The sequence below is a fragment of the Thermobia domestica genome, chromosome 12 (assembly GCF_964235325.1).
Source record: "Thermobia domestica chromosome 12, izTheDome1.hap1.1, whole genome shotgun sequence".
Taxonomy (NCBI): Eukaryota; Metazoa; Arthropoda; class Insecta; order Zygentoma; family Lepismatidae; genus Thermobia; species Thermobia domestica.
In genome coordinates, this window is record NC_137465.1 from 126,006,973 (window position 1) to 126,024,876 (window position 17,904).

The 17,904-nt window shown below is 35.8% G+C and overlaps 1 protein-coding gene across 3 annotated transcripts in view; it reads right to left on the minus strand.

Moving 5' to 3' along the window:
* The window catches only part of rump (heterogeneous nuclear ribonucleoprotein rumpelstiltskin), a 64,331-nt gene extending 50,469 nt beyond the window's left edge, over positions 1–13,862 (minus strand). For all 3 annotated transcript variants that reach the window (XM_081734064.1, XM_081734067.1, XM_081734065.1), the window contains exons 1-4: positions 13,677–13,862; positions 2,619–2,869; positions 1,902–2,056; positions 587–814 (exon numbers count right to left, since the gene is read on the minus strand). In XM_081734064.1, the coding sequence (XP_081590190.1) occupies positions 587–814; positions 1,902–2,056; positions 2,619–2,869; positions 13,677–13,723 (681 nt within the window). In that variant the 5' untranslated portion in view covers positions 13,724–13,862. The remainder of the gene's footprint in view (positions 1–586; positions 815–1,901; positions 2,057–2,618; positions 2,870–13,676) is intronic.
* Between the last annotated feature and the right edge of the window lie 4,042 nt (positions 13,863–17,904).

Consider the following 17,904-nt stretch of genomic DNA (forward strand, 5'->3'; position numbering starts at 1 on the left):
ATTCTTTAGCACATTATTACTATTATTATTATTATTATTATTATTCGCTTGCAGAGTTCCCATTCAAACTAAATAATACAATTCACAGCCCAAAGTTCAACTTCACGGTCGGAACGTATATAAAAATAACTTGTGCTAAACGCGAAACAATAAAAATCGACTAGTGCCAAACCCAAGATACAGTGTGGCAGTCGATACGTTGCAGCGGAATAATTGAATTTGCCGCCTTTGAACATTATGATGTGAATTGTATATGTAAGTGAAAAATACAAAAATTTTCTAATTTTCAACGTTTGACAACAAAATTGTGACTTATTTCATGTTTTTTCATGGAACACGAAATTTACGGCTTATTTCATTGTTTCCATGGTTGGCTGGGCACCCTGCCTTGTTATGCAGTCTACTCATCACCAACAGTGTATAATCTATCAGTAAAACTTCCTTAATCAATTCACCTTCAGAGATCTTGGTGTAAGAAACATCATCTAGATTATACCAGGTTTGACACACTAACGAGTGTTACCACTGTTAAACCCTTTCCATATACATTTAATGATACATACTCTAAATTACTGCTAAAACTCACGTTGGCTACGAAAACCCTATTGACGAGAGGTCCATTTATTCCAAGCGACTCCAAGAACTGAGGACTCAATCCGTAAGTATTTCCCCATTTATTTGCAAGCGCTGGTCCTGGGCCCCCAATGGGACCGGCCACTGGAGTTGGCGCTTCCCAATTTCGTGGTTCATCGCGACGTGCAGCGCTTCCTCCCTTGATTGGCCTACCATACTTATCACGATCAACATCAAAATCCTGCAAAGGAAAAAAAAAAAAGTGAATAGTATTTAAAATATCCACCCACATCTGACACCAACAAAATATATACCAACAATCTATCAGTGAAACTTCCTTAATCAGTTCACCTTCAGAGATCTTGGTGTAAGAAACATCATCTAGATTATACCAGGCTTCACACAAAACTTTAATAACCATTAACGAGTGTTCTCAATTTTAAGCTCTCGGGAGCTCAAGGGTATGGATATGCTTCAAAATTCAATTTGAATTTACATTAAATTGTAAAAATTAAACTTCAGTCTAATTGTTACACCTTTTCCATACATAACCATTATTGGAAAAGTTGCACATAACTTCGAACTCGACAAAAGAACAATATCTCATATATATATATATATATATATATATATATATATATATATATATATATATATGCCTTATTGAGCTAAGACCCAAGGATATTACAGAAACAAAAGGTGCGAGAATTACAACTGAAGAGAAAGCGAACAGGAACATTAGTGTAACTGAAGCTATTATATCTGTTCCATCGAAGTATAACAACTTAAGTATTGTTCTCAGAATGCTATAGGAAAAGTAAATCATCCAGCAATGTGTTTTAATTGTACAAAATACTATTAAAGCAGCAGTTTATATTATACTAAATAAAGCTAGCTGTTGGAGGTGGGATTCCCACTGAAAGTTTAGCATTAACAAATATTTATACACATTCCTAAGTTAGTAATTATATGCACGGGTCAGTTTAGCCCTTTCAGAATTATATGTACAATCAGTTAATCTGAAAAACTTAATGTGATTTCTCACTACGTACGGTGATTACTTCCAGTACGTGTAAAGTCAAATAATATCCCTTAAGTCTTAAATATAGTTTGTAGTACAATCTACTTCGTTTTAAAGCTGTAGTAAGACCAAAATGCTGGTTAATACTAGATTCGACAAACATGACGCAATAACACCACATCTTAAGTCTTCGAACTGGGACTGGAAAGTAAAATAATTCGAACAGGGTAGCTGAAAAAGTAAAATAAATACAGTAAAACTTAACTTACTAATAAACATATTCTTAAAAACCAAGTAATCAACTTACTTCCTTTACGACAAGCTTCCTTCCTTTTAGTTCATAGCGATGCATTTTTTCAACTGCTCTCTTAACAGAATCCGCACTTTCGAACTCCACGATGCCACACCCTCTTGGTTTATCATTTTCATCATTAAAAAGTTCCACATACGCCACTTCTCCAACTGAATGAAAATATTACATCATATTAATAAACAAATCTAAACTCCAATTTAATTATGTATTTGACTAATGAATGCGCTAAAACAGCGCTTTGAAAATGGGCATATAGAGAACATTCACTTCAATAACGGAAGTGATCTAGTACTCCAGTTATTAACATTTAATAATATTTACCACCACTATTTCGGACGATGCACTGAATTAAATCAAAACAAATACTACGAGAAATTAGCTTCATTAGCAAATTAACAAAAACATTTATTGCATAAAATATTAAAAAAATTTTTTTTTCCTTTTTTTAATATTTTAAATACACACATGAATATACGTGCTGAAGTGTTTCCTTTTTTACATACAAGAATTATAAAGGCCAATCCGAATGCTGTAATAAAATGAATGCTGCTGCTCCTTACGGTCGGCTATTGCGTCGCCCTTACTTTCGTTCCGCACGCTCACTACAATTATATGAAGACTGCACTAAATTCTATTGCTACACGCATCAGTGGGTTGGCACATCTAAAAAATTTACAGTACACTTACATAAATTATATACTTATCAATTACCTTCATTTCGGAATAAATCTTTGAGCTCTTGCCACCGATATTCATATGGAATGTTTGAAACGTATATACGCCTTTCAGCAGGTGCTCTCCGGCCACCTCGGTCACCTTCTCTTTTAATGTTGCGTGATCTATCACCTCTCTTTTGGCGGTCTCTCTCCTTCTCACGGTCTCTATTTGATTTGTCATCTGGAGAATCTGTATCACGTTCCTTTTTCATCATAGGCGGAGAACGGTCTCTGGAAAGTGGGGACCTAAAATTTTTTAAGAAAAAGTAATTAATTTCTGTATGATTTTATGAACACACTCTCTCCTTGATATTTTATTAGTATATTAGTATCACCTTAATTATACCCTCATTTGGAAATGTACTCTTCAACATAAAATATTACATTTGACCAATTCTAGTTTCTACCATACACACCCCACACCACTACTTTTAGCAGAAGTAAGAACAATATATGTGATTGCGATTACCTCGAGCAACGGTTTGACAAGTGGTATATGAGAAGTGATGAATAACTACATCTGCTAGCCGGATCGTTCTACGGCTCAAGCGTTGAAGGCGGAAATGCTCACTGCACAGCCAGAGGGAGCTTTCTTTTCTTACGTGCACTTCAGTTTCTTTTCCGATAACTTAAATGCCGCTTCATAAACAAGTAAGCAGATTCTATCCAAAATTGTTCTCCCAGTTGCAAATTGCTGATGAAGTTCCGACTCCCCCCCCCCCCTTCTTAACCATGACCAGTCTAAACGAGCTTAGTAGTTTAGGTATTACCTGTCATCACCTCTTCCCCGAAGATCGCGTGATGCTACGTTCATAGTGACCGATATATATATATGTACAAAATAAAGTATTAGGGAATTTCGTGAGAATAAAGAAGCTGTATCATCCTTGCCAAAACGTCTACAAATTTGAACATTCAATATTGAATGTGAAAACTTTACATCAGGCCCCCTCCTACATACGAGGAAACTTACTTGAAGCATATTATTCTAAGATAAAGAACCTTTCATTAAATATTTAAAAAGATTGGGATACTAATTACATGAAATGAAATGAAATATTTAAGTTTTACGTCCCACGGTTATGCCGGTTAGACTAAAGGAGACAGTGATGATGAGTAATGAATGAAATGGTGGAATGAAGAAAGTGGGAGGAAACGGGAGAACCCCGAGGAAACCCACGCATACGGTGTTTGTCCACCACAAAGTTCACTTGATGGGGCTGGGATCGAACCCGGGACCCCGAGCACCAGAGGTGAACGCTCTACCACTGAGCCACCGCGGCCCCTACTAATTACATTAACAAGAACAAATTTTAGGACTTCAAAGTATTTTATTATAATCTGTGATTGTTAAAAATTACAAAATTAATATAAATTGGGGGTTTCTAGTAGTTACGGAATTTGCTCTGATCTGAGAACTATGAACTTCTAGAAATTTAACGTGTTCATCGGATGATGGACAACTCACAATTCATGAGAATTAGTCCAAGATCTCAAAACCATAAACTAGACAAGTTTATTTAAATAACAGGTTATGGTTTTTCTAACTGGTAAGATACAAACTGTTCGTAATACCTTTAAAGGTCGCTTTTTCTTCTTCAATGTACCACTGATAGTTGCTAACAACTATGTTAAGATCTGCATCTTTACTAATAATGAGAGAGAGAGAGAGTCATCAGTTTTCGCATACAAAGGAGTGACGCAGAGACAAGTTTGGCAACGGATACATTTTCAACAGACCTATTCGTCCACGAAGCCTCTTTTTCGACTTTCGGCAGACACTGCAATGCACCATATTCATCGGACCTTGCGCCAATAAATTCTCACTAGTTTCATTTCCTCCACCTCCGTGAGAGTTCCTTCGCAAATGGGGAAGACCTGCGGCACACTCAGATTACTTTGCATCCACGAACGCAGAGTTTTATCACAGGGTATTGTGCAGCTGGAGGAACGCTGGCAAAAGGTGATGGAGATTACTTCGAAACCTTAAGGTATATCGTCCACTGTACTGCTTTTTATTACTGCTCTAGAACAACGAGAACTTTTTTGGTTACCTTGTATAACGCATGGACCTTATCCTTCACTTGCGAAGAGCAGATATTTCAGCTAGTAGGAAAATAATTTAAGCCTTTGCCATTAGCAGGGTTGGCAAAAACCATGGTTTTTATTAAAAAAACAAAAAAAAAACGTTTTTTTTGGTTTAAACCAGGTTTTTTTGGTTTAAACCAGGTTTTTATGGTTTAAATGATTTGCTCTATATATTCATATCATATATGGACAGAAATAAGTTTGTTTCGCCTTATGTTATTATGCAACAACCGGGTTATGCTGGAAGGGGTCACATAAGCTTAAAGCGGAATAAAAACCGCTTCTCGAGTTACATCCGAGAGAAATTGTCCTCCATTTGAACTCGGAACCAGGACTAATTAGCCACAAATGCGATACGTCTGCCGACTCACTCACGAAGGAATCCTGATAAAAAAAATACGTTGTACTGATCTTTACATGCTTCTTAATATAACTGTCAAGAGTCATTTCAGAAGGACAAAAAGATAAACAGTTGCACAAGTGAAAACATTACACAGAATTAATTACATATGAACAATTTCAAAGTACGACGGAGTACAGAAGAACTAATCTAGTTCAAGTTAGTTAACAACGACTTTTATTGGTCCAAATTAAAGAAATACACCGACTTAATCTGCATATCAATAAGAAAAGGGAATAAAGATATGAATTATTTGAGTCCACTTTGGCTCAGACTCATTTATACATAAATAGATACCAAAGATACTTATTTCACTAAATGCCTCTCGTGGGGTCTGTATGACCCCCCCCCCCCACACACAAAAAGTACGGCATTTTCGATGTATTTTATCAATAGTAAACATTGAAACGAAACAATATTTAGAATTTTACTTCGATTGCAATTACATAACAATAATAACTACAAAAAAATCACAAAATAAACATTTATAAACTTGTAAAAAAAAAAGTTGCTTTTGTAGTATAATCTTTTTGAGTAATGAATGGGGAATTTAGGTCTGAATATAATACGAATAATATACGGGAGTGAAACGTGATAACCCACAAATGTGTGTTCATCAAGATTTTACAAACTCTTACACTTTTACGAACATTTTTTTGTTTTTTGGTTTAAACCAGTTGTTTTTTTTTGAAAAAACCAGCTGGTTTAAACCACCTTGGTTTAAACCAGCCAACCCTGGCCATTAGTTCATCTGAAATACTGGCTAAAAAAAAAATACACATTGAAGGAACATTACGAGTTTTATTATTATTATTCGGTTGGATTCAAGTTTTTGTGCTCAGAAAGTTTAAGAAGCTAGCTGAGGAAAGTGGAATACGACGGAAGTATTTTCTTTAGCTGGTTATTTACAGTGAAACCTCTCTTAAAGCGGACAGCCGTGGGGAATCAATAATTGTCCGCTATAGAGAGGTGTCCGTCTTAGAGAGGTTTTGATATTTTCTTACGTAAATTAGTTAAGAAGGTAATATGCAATTAGTAACAATATTTTTGGATGAATCATGTATTCACGAATATTACCAAAATGTTACTGTACCTGTGTGGTCCTCTGCTGTTCAATACTCATGTTCGAGGCACAAGATGGAAATAAGATGTTATAGTTCTCTGCACTTTACACTTACGTTTTCAGTATGTCGCTTTAATTTTTGGGTTAATTGCAGTCCAGTGGTGTCTTTTTTGTGGCAATATGCGTACCCGCGGGCAGTAACTACCAAACTTGTCTTCTGCTTGGTTAGAGATTCCAGCAGGACAGTAGAATAACGTGTTATTCCAAACGGCGGGCAACAGACAATCACTTTTGTCTAAAACAGCTTTGGTGGGAGTGGAATGCAAGCAAAGGACATGAGAGTGCTGTTAAACAGAGACTTCGTCTGGATTGCTGTGTAGACAGTTGAGGAGACAAAATGTCACAATACTTTCTTGGTGAAACATGTATGAATTACTAAAAATGTATTTTTACAATACCGTACTTTTCAACTTATTTATAGAGAAAGTGTCCGTAATACGGAGGTAAATAATACCTATAAAGGACAGAAAAGATTGTCCGTACTAGAGAGTGTCGGCTTTAGGGAGGTTTGCCAATATGTTTTATCCTATTACAGTGTTTGGGGATTACAAAATATGTCCGTTACGGGAGGTGTCCGCTTTATAGAAGTGTCCGTTAGTAGAGGTTTCACTGTATTTTAATTTTCTTTATTACTGTTATGTTACGTTGTGTGATTAATAGTAATTAGTGTGAGCAATACATTTCAAACATTCCAAATCCTCAGTACACTCATAGAACTGAATGGAAGAATCTGCCAGAATTTACAGATTGGATTCAGCCTGTTTCAAATAAACTGAAATCTTTCAGTTTAACGTCCCATGATATGCCCTTTAGGCTACGGGAGACGAACCTGTTTCAAAAGAAAATGCTAAGAATTTGGAAATTTTGTAAATCAGGAACAAGTCAAAATGTCTGACTTAAGAAAAAAACAAACACATTTCAGCAGCAAAGCCGCTTATCAGTCAACGACAAATGAAACTTAGTTTTGACCTTAGTCTTTCAATCCTGGGTAGTAACAAGACAAAAGCGAAACTTTTACTCTTTACTGATAAATACACACTCACCACTAATTACTGATAAATATTTGTCAGGTATTTTTACTTCTAGGGACTGAAAATATTGGTTAACATAACTTACAAAGAGTGAAAAGTGGTTTGACTGGACCGGGACTCGAACCCGAGATCTCCGGCATACCGTGCCGATGCGTTACAAGATTGTGGTGTGTAAAATACATAGGTTGTTTCCACCTTTCATTAATATATTGTTAACATGCTTTTCTAGCAATTTCTGGCCATTTAGCCACTTTCTCATTGGGTTTAGCCAACACTGAATTAGGTACCTTCGAACCTCAACCCCCACTGGAGTAGCTACCCACTTTTGAGTAGTAATACATTTTCAATTGTTGGTAGGTATTAATAAATTCTTTTCAAAAATTAATCGTTCTACCTGAAAAAAAAGTTCATATCCGAATTGGCACGATTGGCAAAAAACAGGGATTTTATTTTTTATTTTTTTTTGGGGGGGGGGGAGTTAAGCTCGCTTTTTTTGGTTTAAACCCGGTTCTTTTGATTTAAATAATTTGCTCTATGTATTTATATCTTTCCAGACAATTTCATAAATAACAAAACAAACATTGTTTCACATTTTCAACGAACAATGTTTCCCCTCTTACTTTTTTAGAAAAGCAACATTTTTCTTATGATACTGGAACAAATCTGGGTTGGAGTTTTCCAGGCTTCCTTTTTCACTTAGAGGATATTCTGTGTGATTGCCACTGGGTCAATAAACATATGCACTCCCAATAACTTGCATTTCCATCCATTTCGCCAACGAAGGTACCGCGCCAGTACACAAACACACACTTTTCTTCCGCAACCGTACTGAGGGTTCTCAGAGGACAATTGCTAATGAATTTTTATTACCCTTGTAGAGGAAAAAGCATGCCTTTTTCGCTAAACAAAAGAGTTTAGGCGATTGCAGTATACGAATATATTAACATATCCCCCAGTAATAATATTAACAGAAATGAATTTCCCCATCTCTCCGCGTAATTCAAATTATGTACTAAATAGAGTATTTTCATATTGAATTTTACGAATTTACTCTCATACATAATGTACTTACTGTATATTACTGCATACAATTACCGTTGTGAAAAATTAGATTTCTGTAACCTCTCTGTAACGGACACCTCTCAGTAACGGATAAAAATTAATGTCCCATTGGTGTCCGTTATTCAGAGGTTTCACTGTAATAATAATAATAATAATAATAATAATAATAAACTATTAAAAAATCACAAAAGAAACATTCATAAAGTTACATAAAAAAGTTGCTTTTGTAAAATAATCTCTCAGTAATGAATGGGGGAATTTAGGTCTGAATATAGTACGAATAATATATGGGAGTGAAACATGATAACCCACAAATGTGCGTTGATCAAGATTTTACGAATAGTTACACTTTTACGAACATTTTTCGTTTTTTGGTTTTAATTTTTTTTTAACCAGCTGGTTTAAACCAGCCAACCCTTCCAGTGGCGTAACTAGTTTTACTGTGCCCTGGATCAATCGTGCATCGATTTACTTATACCCTCCCCCTGCCCTGCCTCACGCATTTAAGCTGCTGCGTTTATATATATATATATATATATATATATATATATATATATATATATATATATATATATATATATATATATATTATTAAGAAACCTAAAGTTCCTACTTATCTTTTTCCTAAGTTGTCACTACATACTTAGTATGAATTATGTTCATAGGAAATTCAATGGTTTACTGTACTGCAATGACTCATTATGCAGACCTTTCACTAGGCAACTTGCTAGACAAACATTGCAATGACAATTGTCCGGGTGTCGCTCAGTGGTATCCAGATACGGGGCATGGGCACGCGCGCGCCCCTCCATGAGGAGTAAAATATATCAATTACTCCCTAATGAAGCGCTCACTCAAAGGTTGTGGGAAAAAAAAAATTAAATTTCTCTCAAAAGAAAGATTCTGGATATGTCCTCCACTCATTACAGATAATGTATGCATTTCTAGTGCATGGTAATCCTAGATGGCTTTCCTTAATGCAGCCTCCAGAAGGGCGGAGATACATACGTATTAAGAAACACTGCAGTCCATATTTTTATAGTACGCGACAAAACACAACCAATTTTTTTCTCGAAGGTCAAGTTCTAAGGGTTTACTTGTCCCTACCATAAATTCTTCTTTGTAACTAGATTCTGGCCTTGCCGTTCTAACTCACGTAGAGCTGTAGCCACTCCCAGTATGGCTAACCCTATTGCGGTTATCATGAAGGCACTGTACAGCGTTTGTTCCGTCTAGCATCCGTAGCTTTTGCAGCGTGATTAAAGAAGGTCCATTTCGGTTGCTAGGCTCTGCAATCAGTGCACGTCATGTGACAATACATGAAAGCTATTTTATTCTACTTTGTTCAGCTTAAAATACAAATTACTTTGATGTAAATTATGTAGGGAAGTGTGTAAATGTTATCAAATAGAGCAAAACTTCTCTACCTCCAATCCAAGCTTTTGCATTATGTTTTCTCCATAAATCACGTAAAGGCAATGCTCTAAATAGAAGAGGGGTGAGTATGCGAATTATACTTCCTTAGATCTACCACTTCGAGCACTGCGTAAAGAAATAGCAACACAGTTTAAAAACTGAGATCTTCCTATCTCGAATATTTTCAGTGCGTAGTTGATGCTTGTTGTATTGCGACATTGGACAGGCATAGCCCCTCACGGACCGTAGCTCCAGGGAGCCAGTTTAGTACTTATCTATATTTCCTAGCTAATTTCCTCACTATTTCAATATGCATTTATTATTTTAACATCAACGCCCTAGCGTATTTCATTTCTAAGAGCTTAGTACTCCAACTTCTAGCGCAAAAGTTAAACTTACGTTTTTCTATATATCCGTCAAAGCGTACGTTTTTTAATATATCCGTCAAACCGTACTTCAAATTTCTGTCATCCCGTAGCTGTGCAATGATTTAGCAATAACTTTCCGGATACAACCTTGATACTAATTTATACAAATAATCAGTAGCGGATTTAGAAAAGTACTTTGGGAGGGGTTTCTTTGATTGTTTCGTTTTCTAATAAGTCCTAATTTTATTTGGGAGGTGCTTGAAGTTTATGAGTACAGGCATAACTAATATTTCGTTTCGTTTATATATTTAGCAATAATCTTCCTGATACAACCTTTATTCCAAGTTCATTTTATACTGAGAATCAGTGGCGGATTTAGAAAAGTATTTTGGGAGGAGTTTTTGTAAACATTCGTAAGTTTTATTTGACGGGAGCTTAAAGTTTATGAGCAAAGGCATAACTAATAGATATTTCGTTTGTTTTAGACATTCCGTAACTTTGGGGAACAGGCTTTAGTCCGAAAGACCGCCCCTAAACTTCGCAAAACCGCCACTGCTGGTAATTAGTAATAACGATATAAAACCAATAAGAAAGGAAGTCGGCCAACTCACAGTACACGAACTATTTCCACATTCACAGATGGAATGAAGAAAAGCTTTGACAGAATGGTCGAACGCTGGGTTGAATCCCGGACTTCCCGATAGAAGCGCAAGAGCTAATCACTCAGTCATCTTTGTTGTGCAGTTGTATTTAGCTTAAATATATTACGTAGTTTTTTTGTTTTTTTTTTGGGTAGAGGAGAGTTCCGCAATGATATGTTGAATCCCTCTTGTTAAAAATTGAGAAAGCTTGAAAATGAAATCTTTGAGTTTTACGTCCCACGGTTATGCCGGTTAGGCTGAAGGAGACGGTGATGATGAGAAATGAATGAAATGGTGGAATGAAGAAAGTGGGAGGAAACGGGAAAACCCCGAAGAAACCCACGCACGGTGTTTGTTCAGCACAAAGTTCACTTGGCGGGGCTGGGATCGAACCCGGGACCCCAAGCACCAGAGGTGAACGCTCTTCCACTGAGCCCCCGCAGAAATCTTGAGGATTGGGTAAACGATGATGGTGGTTCTATAAAGCTTAACTGTAGAATTTCAAGAATATACAGAACGCAAACCTCTAGATGTGCAGTCCTTAAGTGTATCATATAAATCTAAGTATTTCTCTTATGTTTTAATTTTGTTTCAAAAAGAGGGTATGGAATATTTTGAAGTAAAAATACTACATATAATTTTGCTAGTTATTTATGTATTATTTTTGAAGAAGTGTTTACTTTTAAGGTTGGCTGGTTTACACCAACGTTTTTTTTTTTTTTTTTTTTTTTAATAACTGGTTTAAACCAAAAAAAAATAAAAGAACGAAAAATGCGAATCGTGTGAACTTCATGGTGACGTTTCCACATATCAAACCATCTGCATTAGTTTTATTTCCTTTTCACCTTTTAATCAAGGTGTCCCATGTTCAATTCTCGGTCGAACCACAACCCTTCTTTCATGCGTAAACCAAGTAGCGGTTCGGATGTCACTAGGCGAGTCTTCTTGATAACCTCGGTATTACGTAAGGATGTTAAGCCTAAACATACGAAACTAAACCAAATTGTATATTTCTGCATGCCTGAATGCCTACTGTTTTATAAAGAAGCCAAGGTTGCTTAAATATATTGATAGAAATTGGCAAAATTTATCGATTTCCCACGTAGCTTCCAACATTAGCTTGGATTGGACTTTCAATGATATCTAAATACTAAATTTGTAATTTAATACCTCAGTTTTAGCGTACTGATTATGATACGTTGACCTTTAATTTTACATGCAAAGCAATAACAGGATTTTCCCGTTATTGTTTTACATTTAAAGTAATGGCGGGGTTTTCCCGATGACTAGGGCGGGAGTTTCTCAATTTAAGAAATTGACTAGACTTCTTTAAGCTTATGGGACCTCTTCGGGCATAACCCCGTTGTTGCATAGTAACACCAAGGCGAAACAAACTTATTTCTGTGAATATGGGCATTTATTCCTAAGTTGGGCGTCCGCTTTCGCCGTTTTTTCGCTGTTATCTCCTTTGCACACTTTCTGCAATTTGTTATTAGGTTCATTAATCCGTGCTCTTCACAAACTTTTAAAAGATTTTGCTCGTTATCAATGTATTGCTTCACAAATGTTAACTGTTAGTTCATTGCCCTTGTACATTCGCCATGTTGATAACATAAATGCTCGTTTCTTTCCCACAATGCAACTGTTCGGTTACCTTGCGCCAAGCAGTTCCCTCCGCTCGCCGTATAGTCCCATGTTTATAGCCGCTTATATATAACAAACATATTTTTCGAGACTCTCGTATATTATCAAGCGGACAAACGATCAAATTATCCATATCTTTCCTGTAAATTTTAAAAATTTTGCTGCAAACGGACGCCCAACTTTGGAACCCTGAATATGTAATATAAATACATAAAGCAAAATATCTAAATAAAAAAACCGGGTTTAAACTTCCCACCAAAAAACGGATTTTTTACATTTTCAAAAACAACCATGGTTCTTGCCAACCCTGCTTACTTTTGTATATAGGAGGTTAAAGAAATTCTTATTATATACATTGGTTAATCCTTTGAAATTCATAAAGTAAATATGTTGAAGAAAAATTGTTTGAAATATCTTTTCGAAATTCATGGTTTATTTTCGAGGTTTTATATTATTCTCAGTACTAACCACTAATTAAATGACTTTTGTGTTACAGAGAAGCGAAAGAAAGTCTGTTTTATCAATTTAAAGCAGAATTTTGAAAGCAGACCAAAATTTCCCAAGCAAAAAAGCGAAGCAGAATAGTTTTTTTTCAAAAAAAAAAAAAAAAAGCCGGTTTGTTTCGAACCCTTGCATCTCTACTGAATAGTCAACAACATACACTAAACTCTAGTTATTTTCATTCTAAAGCTCTAAAGTTTGTAACTTATTCACATTCACGTCTAACTATTCTATCTCATTACCGCAAAAACAGAGTAATTACTACCAGAATAGCTTGGTTCTAGTAATTACATCTGTAGCGTCAACAGCCGGCTTTGTCATGAACACTAAAAACCCACGTGCATTTTTAGCGCATGATCAAGTTACTTTAAAAAAATAAATAGATAAAATAAATAAACACAAATATGTACTATTGTTATTATTATTATTATTATTATTATTATTAAAGGTACAACTTTTCCAGTGTATTACAAAAGTAATGAATTTTTAAACACAAAAATCTTTCAGTAAATTTCATACTAGCCTATGATAAATTCATCTTGCCATTGTCTTCATAACCATTAAAAAAAACCGTTGTTTACCACCATTTATGCACTACTTACTACAAGCATATTATTGAAGTTTCTAACCATATAGAAAACCAAATAGAAAATTTCACTGCTATCACGACTTTTTGTATTAATGAAAAAAATGCCCAATCTCAGACAAGCAATTTCTGCATTCATTAAAATTTGACAGATTACATTACCCCAAAAATGAAAAAACAAATTACTTCTTACCTATCTCTAGACTGCCTACGTTCTCTCGTTGTTCCATTTTCCGCCATGATTGCAAAGACCTTAAAAGATTTAAATGAACTCTGGCACACAATATATTATAATATAAGATGGCGTCCAACACTATTTACATGCGTCAAGATAGCCGGTGACCAATCAAACCACGCTTTATCAGCCGGGAAGCCAACACGGCTTGTATGCAGAACTGCCAGTGCGCAATCAGCATTTAGTCCTACATTAGAAACTCAAAAATCACTAAAAGCCCCTGTCACCATGTTGCTGATTTGATATTACCAATACAGGTTGTATTTGATTTGCATTGCGTGATATTACCGGTATCATATAAATACAGAAAAAAATCAATTTCCACTACAGTGGCAGACCAGGGGGAGCGATCGCTCCCCAGAAGAGGAAGCATTTTTTATTTTATATATATAAATAAAACCCATCCCAGAGTTTGGAGCTCATAAAAGTAGCTCTAAGTAGCAGTATAACAATTTACCGCCCTCCCAGAAGTCTGTCCTGGATCCGCCCCTGTCCCACTATCATCGTTTACCATTCCACTATTACCTTAGCACCCCACTACCGAACGAATAATATTGCTTGTAGACGATCCATCATATCCACGTAATCCCGGGTTCAATCCCCCGCAGGAGTACTCCAAATTTTTGTACTGCCCAGTGTCCTGAGGAAAACTGGGGAGTTATACGCCATAGCCTAGCGTACAGTACATTTGGGGGGGGATTTACGATTTTGGATAATTCGGGTTTCGGATATCCGGGATTATATTGTAACTACATTCCACACAGAGGAAAATTAATGCAGAATATTTTTGTGTACTAGCGTAAAATATAGTAAGCCTACTTTCATTGCCTAGAATAAAACGGAATGGAAACTCTTCTTGTATCGTCACACCGGAACACAAAATACACATAATAAAACTGAGGAGAGGTATCGTAAGCATCATTATCACTATATTTTACTTGGGATGAAATAGAACACAATTTTTAAGAACTGTTTACACGATAACCTTCGGTTCTTCAGGAGCAAGAATTTGTATAAATTTTATCCGTTTTTTTTTTTTTTTTTTTTTTTTTTTTCATGTTCGATGCTCAAAATGGCAAGCGCACGCAATCTACCTTCTGCTTCAGTGCTTCGTAAATAATTCTTGATAATTTTTACTTTTGAAAAACTTCTGTCTGTTGCAGCAGATGTCACAGGAAGTGTGAGGTACAGCTGTAAGTCGGTAGTGAAGTCCGGCAAAGCACTCAAGAAACAACTGTCTTCTTCAATTAACAAGTTGCAATGTCTCGAATTGTTTTCTTGGTAGATATTTCCAGCGAACACAATAATTTATTGAAATACGCTATAATTTATTGTAATACACGGTAATTGTAGTCTAAGATACACGATAACGAAAATATGGTATAATAGACTAATATAAATAATATTGTAAGGATTCCTACATTACAACAAAAGCACATGTATAACGACACGTGCCATTATTTACAAAAGCAGGCGATACACTAAAGAGGAAGACACGAAGGAAACCGAAAGGAGACTGATTACACGAAAGGATCCCAAGGAGGACGAACCACCCGAAGAGAACAAATAAAAGAGGGACCACGGTGGAACTCGGCATCAGTTTGACCACTGACCGACTAACCATTACCTGCTATGAGGTCGCACTGCACTAGAGGTACACCTTTCCTAAGCCCTATGTCGCAGTGGACTAGAGATCCTAACTACAACTAAAAACCTCACGAGGCTGCCATGAGCTGAGGGGGTTTCCCATAAATCTCACCTATAACCTAGCAAGTGTTCTGAACGCTGCCATGAGATGAAGGGAAACCCGCAAAACATCAATCTCCTTCATATGGTCAATTAGGAGAAAATGCACTTTTAATTACTCTTTGAAAATTAAAGACATTGTACTTAGAAATTTTAGAATAAAATTAGCGAAAGAGAAAAAACACGCCCGGACAGCTATTTGTCTCTACCTACAAAACATTTGTCTCTACCTACAAATGTTACACTGGAAAATAAAATCTTTGGAAAATCGCAAAGATCAACCTGACATTCATGTTCATACCTTATTATTAATTTTAATGATTACTTCATTATTTAATTTAGTGAAACCGTTAGAATTAGTTATAGACTTGCAGAAACACTTTCAAAATGCATTAAAATTATAGGGTAAATGACGTGTAAAAGATGCCTTAGTGAGCGTACTTTGCAGGGGCCCCCTCAGGTCCGGGGCATCCCCGTGCCGCGTGGTCTGCGGGGCCCTTATCGCCGCCACTGTATGCAATGCTATCATGAAAATTTTATAATTCTTTAGACATATTTAGATACAGTACTTTTTGTATCTCTGTGTGTTGGGATTGATATTGGGAAGAATTTGTTCAAGTTCAATGGGTGAGCCCACGGGGGTCCATCAGGTCCGGATCTTCCACCAAAGCTCTCCAACTCAACATAATTTCAACACCCTTTAAAAAAAAAAAACTATACTTGTTTAATAGGGAAATGATTGATGTAGCATGAAAATTTGATCTTATATTCAATCTCTACTCTTTCTATTAATGCTGCAGACTACTAAATATTTTTGAAAAACTAATAATTTTTCTTTTGCCCGTTTCTCGTAAGTGGAAAGACGTAATAAAATGTAACTTACCACAATAATAGATAATGTTATTCTACACCCGAAAATACGGATCGAAAGAATTTTCAATGTTGCCATCCATAGAAATAACAGTGTGACCAGAATTTGAATTACTCAAAAATCTAGGTAAAGGCAGCGATTAGAAAAATGAACTCAACGGTAATTGATGACTTACCATACTGTCTATCTTTCTTGTTTACTACTTTTTAAATAATGTTTCTATTTATTTTATAAACCTTACATAAATTCTTACAAAATAAATAAGTCATTACGAAATAAATAGAAACATTATTTAAAAAGTAGTAAACAAGGAACATAGACAACATGATAAGTCATCAATTACCGTCGAGTTCATTTTTCTAGTCGCTGCCTTTACCTAGATTTTTGAGTAATTCAAATTCTGGTCACACTGTTATTTCTATGGATGGCAACACTGAAAATTCTTTCGATCCGTATTTTCGGGTGTAGAATAACCTTATCTATTACTGTGGTAAGTTACATTTTATTACCTCTTTCCACTTACGAGAAACGAGCAAAAGAAAAATTATTAGTTTTTCAAAAATATTTAGTAGTCTGCCCCGTTAAGCCAGTCTTACAGCGTCATAGTTTTCCATCAAATGTTGTATGAAACTTTTGTTTCAAGGTAATTTGGTCAAAACCAAGGATGTTATAAAATAGAGGATTTGCCCATATAACAAAATTGTAAAGCAATACGTCACAGCTTCGCCACACCTACTCTGCCCACTCCGCGCCACTAAGATCGCAATGTTTTGAGCCAACAATCATGGCGGAAACGAGAGTAGCCAATCATACGTGCCGGCTCAGACGATGCTCGATTGTTTTTCAGCTTCATTGAGTTCGTATGATGAAGATGCGCATGGCCAGATCCTCTATTTTATAACGTCCTTGGCTAAAACTTTCGCACCCATTATAAACGATCAAATACTGTATAACGATGAATATCCTTGCTCATCTGTTTATATTTCTTGATTCAATTGTTAGGTTACTTGAACGTACGTGTGTAGTTTTATTGTTCCACCTGGTGGTGTGACGATGAATTAGGTTGTACAACTGAATAGAATGACTATTCACAATTATTTCTGCCTCATTTCCCTCCTTTATTGCTATAACCAAACATTTCTTTTTTTCATGCTTTCTTTCGTGTTCACTAAGTACATATGAATCTATGTCTTATTTGTTAGTCCGATGCTTGAATTTCATCTAATTAAGCTAATTTTCCATTAACTTTTGGGCACTGATTAAGAATAAATAGTCCATCATAAAATGATAGCTTTACAGTTCATTTGAAAAGGTGCATATGAAAGAGGATTTTATAGGATATTAAATTACGGAGGAATTTCTCACAGTGTCACAGTGTAGGAAATCAGTAATTTATATTTAGAAATGCGAAATCATTCTGCTCTAATCCATGTGATTTATGCAACAACCATTACATACGCTCAAACCTATGTGATACATGCAATATCAAATGTTTTTGCACTATCTTCATTTACAAGCACATCTCTGTCACTGATGCCCCTACCTCTTGTGGACGCAACCCTGCACTAA